This window comes from Lissotriton vulgaris, chromosome 6 (assembly GCF_964263255.1).
Source record: "Lissotriton vulgaris chromosome 6, aLisVul1.2, whole genome shotgun sequence".
NCBI classification, from domain to species: domain Eukaryota; kingdom Metazoa; phylum Chordata; class Amphibia; order Caudata; family Salamandridae; genus Lissotriton; species Lissotriton vulgaris.
The window spans coordinates 316,392,228-316,409,957 of record NC_141694.1 but is presented as its reverse complement, the minus strand read 5'-3'; the positions used below and the strand labels follow the sequence as shown (position 1 = coordinate 316,409,957).

Genomic DNA, 17,730 nt, shown 5'->3' with positions numbered 1-17,730 from the left:
CAAGGATGTTTCGACTCCTTTACCATGGACGGAAGAATGCCAGAAAAGTTTTTCTGAATTACGTGATTCATTGTGTTCGGCTCCTGTGTTAGGTACCCCTGATTACAGTAAACCGTTCACGTTATATGTTCACGAGAGGGAAGGTTGTGCTTTGAGTGTCTTAACGCAACCTTTTGGTGGTAAACAACGTCCATGTGCATATTTTTCCTCGACCTTAGACCCAGTAGCTAGAGCATTGCCGAGTTGTTTGAGAGCAACTGCGGCAGCTGCGGTCTCCATCCGACAATCAGCAGGATTGGTCATGGATAATATGCTTACGGTGATGGTTCCGCATGCAGTCGATACTCTTTTGAATCGTACGAAAACTCAGCACTTGACGAGTGCGAGGTTGTCTGGGTACGAATTGACGCTTTTGGCAAGCCACATTCAGATAAAACGTTGTAATGTCCTAAATCCGGCAACTTTGTTACCAGTTAGTGCAGAGTCAGATGAAGTAGCAGAACATGACTGTTACTTGCGGACAGAAGAGGAAACAAAAGGTCGTGTGGACCTTAAAAACACCCTATTGGAAGACCCGGATGGCACCCTGTATGTGGATGGGTCATGTTTTAAGTTGCCGAATGGTGATGTGACTACTGCTTATGCTGTGGTGACATTGAATACTGTTGTTGAGACTGCGAGATTGAATCAGAATTCTGCCCAAGCTGCAGAGCTGATTGCTCTCACTAGAGCATGTGTATTAGCAAAAGGTAAACGTGTGAATGTGTACACCGATAGTCAGTATGCTTTCGGTGTAGCGCATAGTTTTGGACGGTTGTGGCGAGAGCGTGGTTTCTTGACGTCGCATGGCACGAAAATACAGCATGGCCAGCTTGTGAACGATCTTTTGGATGCATTGACTTTGCCTGCTCAAATTGCAATTATTAAGTGTAGTGCGCATCGTAAAGTGACGGATGATGTTGGTCGTGGTAATGCGTTTGCAGATGAGATTGCTAAGGAGACTGCTCGGAACCTTAGCACTCGAATGTATGTGACAAGTTCGGTTAGGTGGCCTACAGAATCAAGTATGTGTGAAAATACCATAGAGAGTGTGAAAGCTATTCAGAATGAGGCCACCGACACTGAAAAGATGAAGTGGAAAGAAAGTACGGGAAGGTTGGATGTGAATGGTTGCTGGATTGATTTGTCGGATCAGAAAAGATGGATGTTGCCTGATGCGTATGTACTGGCCGTTGTGCAAATGGCACATGGGTTAGCACATATTAGCGCGAAAGGTATTTGCAAGTTGCTGGCTGATGTGTGGAAGAATGATGGAATTACTAAGTGTGCCGAACGTTTGGTGAAGAATTGTATGGTGTGTATAATGTACAATCCTGGCAAAGGAACCCCAACTCCTCCTGGCAGTTTTGCTCCTCCTTCGTATCCCTTTGAGGTGATCCAATTGGACTTCGTCCATATGGAGCGATGCAATAACCTGAAATACGTTTTGGTTGTGGTTTGCGCATTCTCCCGATGGATTGAGGCCTATCCCCTCAAAGACAATACTGCTTTGTCTACTGCGAAAATCCTACTGAAGGAATACTTTCCTCGGTATGGAATGCCTAGAGTCGTGTGGTCAGATAACGGAAGTGAGTTTGTTGGAAGTGTGATGAAGAGTGTGTGTAAGGGCCTTGGAATCAATCAGAAATTCCATAGCGCCAATCATCCTCAGTCAGCTGGATTGGTTGAAGGGTACAATGGCACCCTTAAACTAAAATTAGCGAAGATTCAAGCTACGACTGGACTTTCGTGGCCTGATGCTTTGCCCCTAGCATTACTGTCAACTAGGGCGACTGTACACTCCCGAATAGGGCTTAGTCCCTATGAAATAGTGTTCGGCCGTCCCGCGAATGTGTGGGGGGTTCCTAGGCCAGGAATATTCTCTGATCTTGAGTTTCCGATGTTGATCGATTACTTACATGACTTGACTGCTAAACTGAGGTTAATTCATCAACAGGTTTACGACGCCTTGCCGACGCGGACGGAGGGTCCAGGCCACCAGCTCCAGCCCGGGAACTGGGTGGTTACTCGTAACTTCTCACGAAAAAACAATCTGGACCCCCGATTCACCGGACCTTACCAGGTGCTCCTGGCCACGAGGACTGCCGTTCGTCTTGAGGGGCGGAAAAATTGGGTACATGCTACCCATTGTAAGCGAGTCCCTATTCCTTTGCCGGCAGACCCGTGGATAAGGAAAGGCATCGCGTCAACAGAAACAGAAACATTGCCGGCGTTTGTACCTTTTAGCGACGCACAGCTTGTTGGAGAACCCTCAGCGCAGCAGAAAGCCACTGTTGAACATTTGTCAGCAAAAGACTCAAGACCAGATCAACGAACTGATCAGCAGGACGCTGTCTCTTCAACAGATCCTTTGTTCGACGAGCAGACACGTCCAGGGAAACATCGATATTCTTTGCGATCTCACACTAAGGACAAATAAAATTTGCTTGCTTTGCTGAGATTGATAACTGCAATATCCTCGTTTCCCATGATCAATTTTGAACATTCGTATCATTGAAAGTTTTTGTATATATATCAAGCTTCTTCCTTGTATCTTTTTCCTTCCACAGCTGAGAAATATTGTGCTAAATAAATACATATTGTGTATTGAGGGCCGTAGGGCCGCGCGCGTACTTCCTTCTGGACAGTAGGTCTTGACGCTAGGTTAAAGACCGTCGGTTCCTAGGAACTCCTGGGGATTGACTATTGCTGCACAGAACGAAGTGCGTCAAGAAACGTTGCGGACGGTCGTAGGGAAATGGCATTTTCGAAGCTGAATGATTTGGAAGGAGCTCAGGCGTATAGAGTCAAGCTTCAGAAACTTAGTCGTACGAAATGTTTTGTATCCCAATTGTTTGTTTTGTTTTTGACTGCTTCTGCATTTTTGGCGGGTGGGGTGTATTACACTATGTCTTACGTTTTCCTTGCTACTCCTACTCCTACTCCTTACCCTAACCTTACTTCTACTGCTTCTCCTCATTCCTTTCATATGTTACCAGAACACGAACAGGCTAGACGTGTAGAATTCCGCAATAATTCCTTTATCCAGCTCCTCCATCAGCATCAGTTAGTGGTTAACACTACTAATTGTTGGGTGTGTGGGTTGATGCCACATACTACGGGTAAGGGAATTCCATATCTGGTGTTACCGTATAGTTCCCAAGGGTCAGCTCGAGCATTCCAAACAATGTTTCGAAGCGCACTGGGTTCCCACCCCACGCAAGAACAACGTTCCCCCAACTTTGGTCCTACCTCGTATCAGAGGCTGCTATCGATGGCTATAGAGGATATGGAAGATGAGATCCATGATCCTTTTCTTATCCCTAGAGAAGAGGTACAAGCCTATAGGGTCCTAAGTAGAGGGGAATATAGTATGTTCACTAATGAAAAGCAGCTTAAAAGCTCGTCTCCAATATGGGTCGTACCCCACACTGGTAATCTTTGTCTTGTGGGTCGTGGCTCGCAAGCCTCACTTGGAGTAAGCGCTTGCACTGAAAGTTACGTTCTGCCAATGTCCCCGTCCCCTGTGTTTCTGGCTGCCAAGGGTACATACTTTATCTGTCATGATCGTGCATACACATGGTTGCCCGCAGACTTCATGGGCTCATGTTTCGTTGCAAATCTGTTGCCTCCGACGTTCACTGTAGATGCCGATTATCATAAGACTAGAGTTGTACGAGGCGTAATTAGCGAAGAAGATACTGCCGGTCAAGAGGCAGGAGACTTTTTCAAGGGTTTCCTCCCGTTTTGGGGACCTATGGTTAATAGTAGGAACCTGAGACATTTGACTCGAGTGGTAGAATCGACAGCTAATATTACTGCCAGTGCCCTTGGTAATATCACCACAGAACTTCAGGCGGAGAGACTTATGACATTACAAAACCGTATGGTTTTAGATGTTGTCCTAGCAGATCGTGGTGGGGTGTGTAAAGTGATCCATTCGAGCTGTTGCATTTTCATTCCAGATAATGCTCCTACTGTCTATCAAGCCATCTCGAAGTTGCATAAGATCTCCGAATCCATACACGTGGATGTAGGGGATTGGACGCTACTTGGTTGGTTTTGGGGCCTGGTGTCGGCTTGGGGTTGGAAGATTCTGACGATCATCGGGGTTGTGGTAGTGTTCCTGTTCACGTGTTGCCTTTGTGTGCAGTGTGGTCCTGCCTTATGTGGCCTCTGTGCTACAACGTGTAAGAGACAACCATCTGTTACCAAGGGGACTCGATCGGACAGAGCTATGCTACAACGACATCTTGATGGTCTGATGAATATCGAATATGATTCCGACTAGTGCTTGCCTACATGAGGGCAAAAGGAGCGTCTGAGGTTCCGTGACAATTGTAAGTGGTGTTTTCGACTCGCACGAATATGGGCGAGTCTAGTATCTATGAACCGCAAATGACGAGTTTAGTAAGTGTGCGCAGTTTCACTGTGCTAACTTAAACCGTTCGTTTGTTACGTGGGTTTTTCATCTGTACCCACGGGTTCCATCTTAGATACGGCATCCATTTTGTCTCTTGCCCTCAAGTAGCCAGCGAACGGACGCTGTCCGCTTCGCGACCCTGGAACTCCCAAGATATTTGCGGAAGACACATGTTCTTTGAAAGTGTCTTTATGACGAGGGGGTTGCTGCTGTAAGGCAGATGACGCCGCTCGAGGCTCATCTTGCCGCACGGACTCATTGTCTCAGCCGTGCATCTCATTAGGCACGTCCCTTTGATGCCTGTATCTCGTGCTTCTCGATACCTCCCTTTTTTACACCCTTTCCGATCTCCCTACTGTCTCCGTCTTCCTCTGCACCTGTCTTCGTTCCTATTTCGATCTACTTTACTGCTGATTGGAATTTGCTAATGGTGGGAAGATGGGTTTTTACAGTTGGGAACCGCCAAATGTTTCCGCACTTATGTTCCGGACCTTGTGTGTTTCAAAGTGACCAAAGCGACCCCTCTGAGAGCGACTTGTGGGAACCAGGTTGTAAACTATTGTGTATCATGTTATCCTATGGGTAAAAACTGTATAAAAGGAGCGATCCACAAATACAATTTGAAGCAGTCTCCCCGAACTACACTCGATGTACTTCCTGTGACTTCTGTGTTCCCTGCAGTAAATAAACCTTGACTCTTTGACGCCGAAGGAAGTGTCCCGTGTCTCTGTGACTTGTACGCCGGAGCAGGTTACCCACGAAGGTTTCAGGTGTTGTGCCCTGGCACCGCTGGGTCCAAAAGAACCCAGTCCTTCAGAAGTGACTGAACTCCAGCATCAGTTTGAGTGGTATGATTGTGGGTAGTAATGTTCGGCGTGCTTTAGAGCGTCTCCTATCCTTTCGATATACAGTACTACCTCGAGCATTGTTTAAGGATGAAACTGAGGAGTGGATGGCAACACCTTGTCAGTATCCCATGCGAGAAGTTCCCCCAGTGTGGATGCCAGGTAATCCCGGTGCTAACCCTCCGATTTTGCCACATTTCCAGAGAGTTTGGATACACCTCCCATGGAAGCGGTCGGAAGTTCTACAGGTGAAACAAACTTTACCTGACCCTCGCAAAAATCCGGCAGGTTATTATAAGGAATTATCCCAATTAGCGGATGCTACTGTTATGAACCTTGCCGATATCGACATGTTGTTCGGTAACATAGTACCTCAAACAATTTGGGCAAAAATCCGTCAAGAGAATCACGTAGCCGAGTTAGGCGGTGATTGGGCTGCTCTTGCGGCGGACGACAAATTGGGGTGGCTAAGCCTGAACAGCTCATTACTGATCTACCCCAGAGGATTATTACACTTATGAAGACACTTATGCCAGCATTGAGAGTTAATTGGGATAAACCTTCTGCATGCAAGCAAAAGAAAGACGCAAGTGTCTCTGAAAAAACTAGGAGTCTGGCTCAAAAACCTAGGAGTCTGGCTCGACCCCTCACTTAACTTTCAGTCCCACACAAAGAAAGTGGCAGCCACGTGTGTGGGTCTCATGAGGAGCCTCTACCCCATACTGGGATTCTTTAACTCCAAAACCCGTCAACTCATCATGCAAGCCATGATTCTTGCCCGGCTAGATTATGCCAATGTCTTGCTCTTAGGAGCAAACAAAGCTGAACTTGCAAGACTGCAGCGTATCCAGAACTCGGCCGCCAGAGCTGTGGTTGGTCTCCCACGCAGGTGCTCTGCCAGAACCACCATTCGCAATTTGCACTGGCTGCCTGTGGAATCTCGGATCCAATTTAAAACCCTGACCACGGCCTTTAAGATTCTCAAATCCGACTGCCCTGAACTCCTACGCCCACTTTTGACACCATACACGCCCCAGCGCAACTTGCGTTCTCTGGGACAACACCTCGTGATGGTCCCCCGAACTAAGCTCTGTAGACAGGGTGGACGTTCCTTCAAAGTCCTAGGAGCTAAGCTATGGAACTCACTGCCGCTACACATCCGTGCCCAAACCAATCTGATCGCTTTCCGGAAAGCACTTAAGACCCATCTCTTCTCTGTCATCTAATTCCTCTGCTGGTTCCCCCCCGCCCCCCCTCTGGTATTGGTTAGGTCAGCGCCGGGACGCTCCGTTGCTGGGGCAGCTGTTTGCGCTTAACAAATAAATAACATAACATAACATTTCTTTACTAGATTTGAGGAGGCATTCATCGATCACAGTGGTCAGGATATGAGTACTGAGGGAGGTCAGCGATTGTTCGTAGATAAATTCGTACCGAATTTGTTGCCTGAACTCAGCAACAAATTGAAAAATTCCAAAAGTTTGTGAGCTGTTTCTACCTCTGCTCAAATATTGGCCACGGCTCAATATTACGAAAATAGGGAGAAGGAGGAAAATGATCGTGCGGATAAGAAAACGAAGGATCTTAAAACTAAAGTTCTGTTACAGCAAGCGTATCCTCCGCGCTCGAATCAAAACGATGCGCAGCAGCAAAATAGATCGCAATCACAGCCTGCCAAGTCGCAGTCGCGTAATGACTCCTCTACACCGAGATCTATGCTTGCCTATAATCAATGCGTATACTGTAGGGGTGAGGGCCATTTGAAGTTTAATTGTCCGGTTTTGCGTGATCGAAGCAATGGTGTTTCGGCTCGAGGAGGTCGTGGTGGTCCTCAACAGGCTTCACGTGGTAGAGGTCGTGGGTTTACTCAAAATCAGAATGAGCGTTCTACCACTTCGTCAGATTCGAATAATTGCTTTGATCAGCGCGGTTCATCGTTTGGTAGATCTGCACAGTATCATGTGGACGACTGTTACGTCGAGCATGATATTGATGTTGACGGTAATTACTAGGACAGCCACAGACAAAGAGAGGGCGTAGTATCAGTTCCGGTTGATCAGAGAGGGCCTTACGTCGCAGTTGCCACATCGGGCGTAGTTGAGCCTTTTCTGTTGGACACTGGTGCAGCGAAAAGTTCCATCATGCATTCGAAACTCCCTGGCGCACCTTTGTCTGGCTTAACGAATGTTTCCGTTGGATTCTCTGGCGCCCCCGTTAGCAATCCGGTTTCTAGCCCTTTGCCCCTCACAATTGGGCCTCGTGAGCTAGAAGCTCCTTTGATTTTGACTACTGGTTGTGGTGAGAATCTTTTGGGCCTGGATTTGCTGAAGCGGTTATATGCGACCCTGTACTGTTCTCCTGCGGGAGTGGAGCTTACATTGGGTCAGAGAGTGATCTCTCCTATGTACTTGTCAACTGATAAGCTCCCACCGGAATTGAGTTCTCTTCCTAAGTCTTTGTGGGCGACAGGTCCCAATGATGTGGGCCTGCTGGACATATCACCTTATGTTGTCCAATTGAAATCGAATGTGCGATTGCCACGTATTCCCCAGTATCGTATCTCTCTTGATGGTGAACGAGCGTTGTTAGCGATCATCTATGACAATCAAAAAGGATGTCATCGAGGCAACTCGGGGAAATGTGTGTAATAGTCCTGTGTTACCTATTTTGAAACAAACGGATCCATCTAAGCCTCCTGTGTACCGTTTTGTTATTGATTTAAGAGAGGTAAATAAAATTGTGATTCTACAATTTCCTGTGATGCCCGATATTACGGCTTTACTGACTGATTCCAGCCTCTGCCTCTTGGTTCTCAGTGATCGATCTGAAGAATACTTTCTTTAGCATTCCGATTGCTGAGTAAAGCAGAGATCTATTCGGCTTCTCATTAGGGGGTCGCAGCTTTAGGTTTAAACGCGCTCCCCAGGGCTACTGCGAGAGTCCATCGATCTACAGCCAAGCCCTAAAGAGTCAACTTGATGCATTTGTGTTACCGGCTGGTGCGGCCTTGATTCAGTACGTTGATGACTGGTTAGTGGCTGCTGACACTAAATAGATCTGTAAAACTGCTACAGTATCGCTGTTACAGCATCTCTGTGACTTACATCACAAGGTGTCACCTTCTAAGCTGCAATATTGTTGTCAAGAAGTAACCTATTTAGGTCACTTATTGTCAAAGGAGGGAAGAAGGTTGACCCCAGAGAGAATTGCAGCGATCGCTCGAATGACTGTGCCAACAACTCAGAGAGATGTGCGTGCCTTTCTAGGTATCACGTCATACTGCAGGCAATGGATTCCAAATTTTTCATTGCTAGCGAAGCCATTGGTAGCCCTCACGTGCAAGGATGTTCCGACTCCTTTGCCATGGACTGAAGAGTGTCAGAAAAGTTTTTCAGAATTGCGTGATGCGTTGTGTTCGGCCCCTGTGTTAGGTACTCCCGACTACAGTAAGCCGTTTACACTATACGTTCACGAGAGAGAGGGTTGTGCGTTGAGTGTCTTGACAACAATTTGGCGGTAAGCAGCGTCCATGTGCATATTTTTCCTCGACCTTGGACCCAGTAGCTAGAGCATTGCCGAGTTGTCTAAGAGCGGCAGCGGCAGCTGCGGTGTCCATTCGGCAATCTGCAGGATTGGTCATGGATAATATGCTTACAATGATGGTTCCGCATGCAGTTGACACTCTCTTGAATCGCACAAAAACTCAACACTTGACGAGCGCAAGGATGTCCGGTTATGAGTTGACGCTTTTGGCAAGTCATCTACAAATCAAGAGCTGTAATGTACTGAACCCGGCGACGTTGTTGCCAACTAATATGGAATCAGATGATGTACCACCACATGATTGCTATTTACAAACTGAGGAAGAAACGAAGGGTTGTGTTGACCTAAAAAACACTCCATTGGCAGATCCGGATGGTACTTTGTATGTTGATGGTTCATGCTTCAAGTTGCCGAATGGTGATGTGACGACTGCGTATGCTGTGGTGACGTTGAGTACGGTTGTGGAAACTGCGAGATTGAGTCAGAATTCTGCACAGGCGGCAGAGTTGATTGCGTTGACGAGAGCGTGTGTTTTGTCTAAAGGAAAGCGAGTGAATGTGTTTACGGATAGTCAGTATGCATTTGGCGTTGCACATAGCTTTGGTCGTCTGTGGAGAGAAAGAGGATTTATGACATCGCATGGCACGAAGATCCAACACGGACAGCTCGTGAACGATCTTTTGGACGCACTTACATAGCCTAAGCAGGTGGCAATCATTAAATGCAGCGCGCACCGAAAGGTTACGGATGATGTTGGTCGTGGTAACGCGTTTGCGGATGAGATTGCAAAAGAGACACCTAAAAATCTTGCAACCCGAATGTACGTTACGAATTCAGTAAGGTGGCCGGCAGAGACTGGTATGTGTGAGGACACTGTTGAGAGCGTGAAAGCGATTCAGAATGAGGCCACTGAAACTGAAAAGACTAAGTGGAAAGAAAGCACGGGAAAGTTAGATGCTCATGAATGTTGGATTGATTTGACGGAATGTCAGAGGTGGATGTTACCGGATGCATATGTGCTAGCCGTTGTGACTATGGCTCACGGCTTGTCACATATTAGCGCGAAAGGTATATGTAAGTTGCTGTCCCCTGTTTGGAAGAATGATGGTATTGCTAAGTGTGCTGAGAGAGTGGTCAAGAATTGTATGGTATGTATAATGTACAATCCTGGCATGGGCACTCTCACTCCACCTGGGCATTTTGCTCCTCCTACATGTCCCTTTGAGGTTATCCAACTGGACTTCATCCATATGGAGAGATGCAATAACCTGAAGTACGTTTTAGTTGTGGTTTGCACGTTCTCCAGATGGATTGAGGCCTATCCTCTTAAAGATAATACTGCACTGTCAACAGCGAAGGTCCTACTGAAGGAATACTTTCCTCGGTATGGAATGCCATGGATTGTATGGTCAGATAACGGAAGTGAGTTTGTGGGGAGTGTGATGAAGAGTGTGGGTAAAGGCCTTGGAATTAGACAAAAATTCCATAGCGCCAATCATCCCCAGTCAGCGGGTTTAGTTGAAGGGTACAATGGTACACTGAAACTGAAACTTGCTAAGATTCAAGCTACGACTGGTCTGTCATGGCCTGATGCCTTGCCTCTGGCTCTCTTGTCGACCAGGGCGACTGTACACTCTCGAGTAGGGCTTAGCCCATATGATATTGTGTTCGTCCGTCCTGCGAACATTTGGGGAGTCCCGAGGCCTAAGTCTTTCGATAGTCTTGAATATCCAATGTTAATTGATTATCTTCATGATCTGACTGCTAAACTGAGGTTAATTCATCAACAGGTCTTTGAAGCTCTACCGGTACAGACTGAGGGTCCTGGACATTGGCTCCAACCGGGTGACTGGGTCGTCACCCGCAACTTTGGCAGAAAGCGCAATTTGGAGCCGAGATTTGTGGGTCCGTTCCAAGTCCTGCTGGCTACAAGGACTGCAGTTCGTTTGGAAGGTAGAAAAAATTGGGTGCATGCCACCCACACCAAAAAGGTTCCGATCCCTTTTCCAGCAGATTCTTGGGTAAGGACCGGGATTGCCGCAACGGAAACGGAGACCCCAACAAAATTTGTGCCGTTTAGTGATGCTCAACCTGTAGGAGACACCTCATTGCAGCCAGATACATCTGTTGAACCATCAGCATTGGAGAATTCGAGGCTTGAACTGTCTTCTGATCGATTGGACGCTGTTCCACAATCTGAACAATTATTTGAAGAACAGACTCGTCCTGGAAGAAGCAGATATTTTCTTCGTTCTCATAACAAAGACTAATAAAGGAAATCCCTTTTCGTTTTTCCCTTTTTGAATTCATATTACCCCCTTACTGTTGCCTTGAACATTATGAACAATTGCATCCGCTATTAGTTCTTTTCTACGTATGTTCTTTCCACAGCTGGGAGATTTGCATTAAAATTGAATGTTTGATTAAAGAAAACCGTACATCCGGGTAGACCGTAGGGCCGTGCGGGTACTTCCTTCTGTTTAGCAGGTTCCTGACACTAGGTCGGTTACTTTTGTCGATTCCTGGGAATTGATAATCGCTTCTCAGAACGAAGTGCGTCAAGAACGTTACGGACGGTTTTTAGAGGATGGAATTCTCAAAGTTGTCGGAAGTAGAGAGGATGTCAGCTCAAAGATCAAAATTGCATAGGGTTGTACGAACAAAATGCTTTCTGTTTCAGGTATTCCTGTTGTTTCTGACTGTTTCCATGTTACTGGTGGGTGGAGTGTATTTCGGAATACAGTCATTATTGCCTTCTGTTTCACCTACTACTTCTTCTGAACCGAAATCTATTCCCACTGTTTCTCCACATTCCTTTCATCCTCTGCCACAACACGAACAGGTTAGACGTGCTGAATTCATGAACAACTCCTTTGTCCAGCTTCTACATCAGCATCAGTTGGTGATGAATACTAGTAACTGTTGAGTGTGTGGGTTAATGCCACATACCATGGATAAGGGTATTTCGTATTTGGTTCTTCCTTACAGCTCCCAGGGGTCAGCTCGAGCATTCCAAACTATGTTTCGTAGCACACTAGATTCCTACCCCCATCGAGAGCCACGCTCTCCAGATTCTGGTCCCGGCCCGTACCACAAGCCTTTGGCAAGAGCGATTGCTGACTTAGATAGAGATATTTTTGATGCATCGCTTATCCCAGAGGAAGAGGTGAGAGCATACAAGGATCTGAGTGAGGCTGAGTATAGTATATCAGTGGGTGATAGACAGCTTAAGAGCTCGTCTCCGATCTGGATTGTACCCCATCTCGGTAATTTTTGCTTGAAGGGCCTTGGCCAAAGTCCGCGGGCTCAACTCGGGAGGAGTGCTTGCACTGAAACGTATGTTTTACCAATGCTCTCTTCCCCTGTTTTCCTGACTGCCATGGGTACATACTTTGTATGTTACGATCGCGCATATACATGGTTGCCCCGTGACTTCTCGGGCACCTGTTATATTGCGAATCTGTTGCCACCGACTTTCACAGTCGCCTCGGACTATCACAAGCTAGAGTTGTGAGAGGCGTTATTAGCGAAGAAGACACTGCCGGTCAAGAAGCAGGAGACGTCTTTAAGGGTTTCCTGCCGTTTTGGGGACCTATGGTTAATAGTAGGAACCTGAGACAGTTGACTCGTGTGGTCGAATCGACCGCTAATATAACTGCAAGTGCTCTTGGTAATCTGACAGCAGAGCTTCAGGCGGATAGGCTTATGACATTGCAGAACCGTATGGTTTTAGACGTTGTTCTTGCAGATAGAGGTGGTGTGTGCAAGGTGATCCATTCGAGTTGTTGTATTTTCATCCCTGATAACGCTCTAACTGTCTATCAAGCCATCTCGAAGTTGCATAAGATCTCCGAGTCCATACACGTGGACGTAGGTGATTGGACGCTACTAGGATGGTTTTGGGGCCTGATGTCGACGTGGGGTTGGAAGATTCTGATGATCATCGGGGCTGTCGTAGCATTTCTATTCACGTGTTGTCTTTATGTGCAGTGTGGTCCTGCCTTACGTGGCCTCTGTGCTACGACGTGTATAAGACGGCCATCTGTTACCAAGGAAGCATTGATGGATAGAATAATGTTGCAGCAACATCTAAATGATCTGATGAATATCGAGATCGATTCTGATATCGACTAGTGCTTGCCTACATGAGGGCAAAAGGAGCGTCTGAGGTTCCGTGACAATTATGATGGTGTTTTCTTACTCGTTCGAATATGGACGAGTTTGGTATCTATGAACCGCAAATGACGAGTTTAGTGGGTGTACGAGTTTTCGCTACGCTGGCCTGAACCGTTCCTCTTATTCGTGGGTTTCTCCATCCGAACCCATGGGTTCCATTTTAGATACGGCATCCATTTTGTCTCTTGCCCTCAAGTAGCCAGCGAACGGACACTGTCCGCTTCGTGACCCTGGGATTCCCAAGTTCTTGCGGAAGAGACGTGTTCCTTTGAGGGTGTCTTTATGACGAGGGGGATGACACTGCAGAGGGGGATGACACTGCAAAGGCAGATGGCCCCGCTCGAGGCTCATCTTGCCGTGCCGGTCTATTGTTTCAGCCGTGCATGCCTTAGGCAAGAGTCCTTTGATCCTGCAATCGTACTTCCGATATTGCTCCCTACACTCTTTTGCAATCTGTTGTCTATCTCCGTCTTCCTTGCACCTGTTCCTGTCTTTTCTTTTAACTCGTTTACAGCCAGAATGGAATGTACTTAATGGTGGGATAACGTACTTTTACAGTTGGGAACCGGCGATGCTACTGTAATTATGTTCCGGGCTCCTGAAGACATGAAAGCGACTCTTTTGAAGTTTACTGTGGGAACTGAGTTGTAACCTTTTGTTCACCATGTTGTGCTATGACTAAGATATGTATAAAAGGAGCGATCCACTGTTGCAATTTGAAGCAGTCTCCTAGAACCTACACATGCTGAACTTCTTGAGACTTCTGTATTCCCTGCAGTAAATAAACCTTGATCTTTGACGCCGAAGGAAGTGTCCCGTGTCTCTGTGATTTGTACGCCAGAACAGGTAACCCACGAAGGTTTCAGGTGTTGTCCCCTGGCACCGCTGGGCCTTAGAATAGCCCAGTCCTTCAATACCTGCACGAGCAGATAGGTCTTGTGCTGGTCAGTTAAACTGCTGCCAGTGCAAGTGATCAGGAAAGACATTTTTAGGTCTTGCCTAGGCAGCGCGCATGCGTTGTCTTTTCGAAACATGCTGTATCTACTCTGTGGGTTTCGTCCATGCCAATCATTTTTTATTTATACTTTTCGGTGTCCTTCGAATACCTAACCTTTCATTGGCCCATTGGCTGTGTGTCCCCCCCTTTTGGGGTTTGGTTCCCTCCCATGGCTACTGGCCCCATTACATGTACTCCTCACCTCCTGTCTATTTGGGTTCGTTTGTGCGCACTATTTGTCTCTTCTTCTCGTTTTCAAAGAGGAATGGGAAAGCACAGCTTCTCCTCCCGCTTTTCCATTTGGAACACAAATAACAACAGGGCTGTAAATTTCGTCACAGCGCCCAATTTCATGGTTTACCATTGGATGTCAAATATTTTCTTAGCACGGAGCCCCACAGCTGCTCATTGGCACTGCAAAGACTCTGGTAGGAGAAGTCTTGAGCGCAGTGCGTGATGGCCCCTCCTCGCAGTATGGCCTTCGCAACCTACTAGCGGAATGTGCATCTCCCAGAAGCTTCGCCCTTCCAACTCTTACCGTTGGCTGCTTCATGTAAACAACCCTCTGCTCCATTTACAATCACTTTACTGGAAGGGATGTGTGCCAGAATAGGTTGTAAAAATAATAGTGTGCCACACAGTAAAAACAACACGCAGGGAATGGCAATTTAAGGAAATGCACGTCACAGATACAGCTGTGACTTGCATTACTGAATTCCTTGTAGTGCCGTGACTTGCAGTAATGCAAGGACTCCAGTATGAAAAGCCTCAATCACAGCGTACGCTGGTCCCTCATCCCTGTCTGGGCAACACAGCCTATTTGTGGAATTCACATCCCGCTGAGGTCCCGCCTCCTCATGCTGGCTGCTTCATAGAAACAAACCTCGACTATATTTAAAAGCACTTGTTCATTTAAATGGCTGCTGCGGGTAAATGAAGACACCGATCTGTGGGGGTGAATGGAGAGAACCATTTTGGCTTTACCACTTGTTCTACAGGACAGCCGCTTTCCTGCAAAAATCCGGTGTTGTTCACAGCCTGCAGTTCCTCTCTCGTGGGTCCTCCATCCCTGTTAATTCTTTACTGGCTGAGGCAGCACTGAGCATTATTCGCCTGCACATAGTGTAATGTCATGTTTATTACCTGCCGCTTGTCTCTCCGGCCCACCACGGCTACATTAACTGCTTCCAATTAGATGTGGGATAATAGTTTTATTCTCCACAGACTGACACCTTGTTTGCTTCAAGCTCGTAGGATGCGCAGGTAGCTTCTGTATGTACATATATGTAGCAGGTTCAAGGCTCTCTGCCTTTAAACTCATTTTTTCCTAATTTTTCAGTGAGTGCGACGTGAACAGAAGCACTACCCTAGTCTATTGTGAAAACTGCGATGCTGGAATTAAATTGTGTGCCCTAATTCGCTTCGGAAGCTGCATTTCACTTGGTTTGTCAAGCTCATCTTTTTTGGTTGTCCAGCTTTCTATGAGTACTTTACGACTGAAAACGGTTGTACAGACCTCCCGGATTTTGGCTTCAGCACGTGTTTTTGCTAAGAGGTTCGGATGGCCCTGCATTTACATAAGAAACTTGGAAAAATGCTGTTTCTTGGCAAGGGATGTAAAGAGTGATGAATGTGGATTAATAATGAAGAGAGACGAACGTGAAATTACGAAAAGTGCGAAAAGTGAAAAATTGGTTGCATACGCACATGCAATAAGCTGTGCCACTAGATGGAGCGTGAAGGTGTTCCATGTAAATGGTGTTCAGTTAACCACATGCTACACGGGCTGAGCACGTCACCATTGTGCACGCGACTTGGACAATAGAGAACGGGTTAAACATTTTGTATAAACTATGGTGTGCTACCCCACCCCAAAACCTTTTAAATCTTGACATTTCCGGGGCAAATATCCCTCAAAACAATAGTGGTACAACAAATTATGGAGAAAATGTTTTGAGCACAGCAAGTTCGGATCTGTGTTGAAGAGCGGGGAAAAAAAACAGATGTCAGTTCTGTGAAGTCACATCAAAAGTGGAAGTCAAGACAGAACAAAGTCACCACCTATTGGCACAGGAGTTATTTCAAGTTACAATCTGGCTTATGGACAGTATTCAGGAGGTGGGGAATCTGTAGGTAGAAGTATCCATCAAAAATAAACTCACAGGACACATGGTATAAATACGGTCTAATGAACATGTTCCTACCAAGCAAATGGCTAAAATATAACATACACTGCAATCAAAACAGCAAGATATATAGCAATCAGCTATGCAGTATGTGATCCATGAACGTACTGCCATTGGAAGGAAGTCTGACAGCTCTAAGTTTAAACACAAACCCCCATACCCATGGGAAGCACACAACATTGAATGAAGGAATGCAATTACACAATGCCAGCATATGTCATAAAACTATTCCACACAACAGCAAAAAATAATAATAATCCGTATGTAAAAGTGGACATAATGTTACCTTGATAATCCTCTGGCTTGTTCTTATTGGAACCAAATATCTTGATTGTGGGGAATCCTTGAACACCATACTGTCCACCAAGAGACTGATGTTTATCAGCATCCACTGCACCTATTTTTACTACACCCTAATAGACAACATTTAATAAGACAAGAAAAAAGTTAGTTGATTTAAATGAATATTTTACACATCTCATTGTAATTAGCTTAACGTGTCCTCGTCCAAAAAAACACATATTTACATTATTTAAAACCTAGCTAGACAATTATCAACCCACATACGCTTCATTACTGTAGTCTTTAAAAAATTTCAGAAAAAATGCATTAGCAACTATAAGATTTACAATGACTTTGATCAGCTGAGCATTATTAAATAAACTTGAAAACTTGCACTACAGCCTATGTTGAGGGATAACAATGGTCTATTGTTGTATGTGTACACTTCATTCAATATGACTACTTGGTGTCTGTAGTCCTTTCTTAGTGTCTCTACCTTCTCTACCTCCCATACTACCTATCTTCTGTGTGAGGATTCCAGCCTTGGCAGTTGATGGTCTGGTCAGCTGTGGGGTTTTACTGTGCTGCTCTCTTATTCTATGTAACTTAATAAATCCATCTTAATAACCTTAAGACGTGTCCTGCTACCTACTTAAATTATTTACAACATCTATGTACATAGAATTTTCCTTTAATAAATCAATTACAAGACTAGCATTTCTGTAAATCAGAAAAAGAGAGCACACAGTTAAAAAATACAGCCTTATTGAAATGAAACTGCATAGGACAATGAATGCATTGTTAACCAATAGGCTGCATTAAAATTAAATCAAGTGAAAACTAGCACCATGCCTTTAAAACCTCCAGGGCCCCCCGTATCCCATCACGCTTCAGGGGTGACAGTTAGGTCAGTACTTTTTTTTACTGCAACTTAAACAGATCACCAGATTTTTTATGAACTGCTGCTTATCAGATTCGTCCAGGGAGGAGGGCGGGTTGCTTAAGACTTGGATGATGATTCCCTGGAAGAGAACTAGGATTACAGGTAAGTAACATATCCTTCTCTTTCAGGGCATCCTCATCAATAGTCAATAGCACTGAATAGGATACCAAGCCCATCCCACACCTCTGCAGACGCATAGAGATGAAAAAACAAGAAGCTGTAAACATTTATTGAAGTGGATTATTCAAGCATGCCTTCCCTTCTTGGGTGAGTTGGAGGGAGATTTTTTGTACTAT

At 45.8% G+C, this 17,730-nt stretch overlaps 1 protein-coding gene across 1 annotated transcript in view; it reads right to left on the bottom strand.

Annotated features, from left to right (window-relative positions):
- PDIA6 (protein disulfide isomerase family A member 6) overlaps nucleotides 1-17,730 on the bottom strand; it is a 116,053-nt gene that overhangs the window by 78,725 nt on the left and 19,598 nt on the right. Inside the window, exon 4 of the mRNA XM_086926335.1 lies at nucleotides 16,496-16,622. Within this exon, the coding sequence (XP_086782461.1) occupies nucleotides 16,496-16,622 (127 nt within the window). The remainder of the gene's footprint in view (nucleotides 1-16,495; nucleotides 16,623-17,730) is intronic.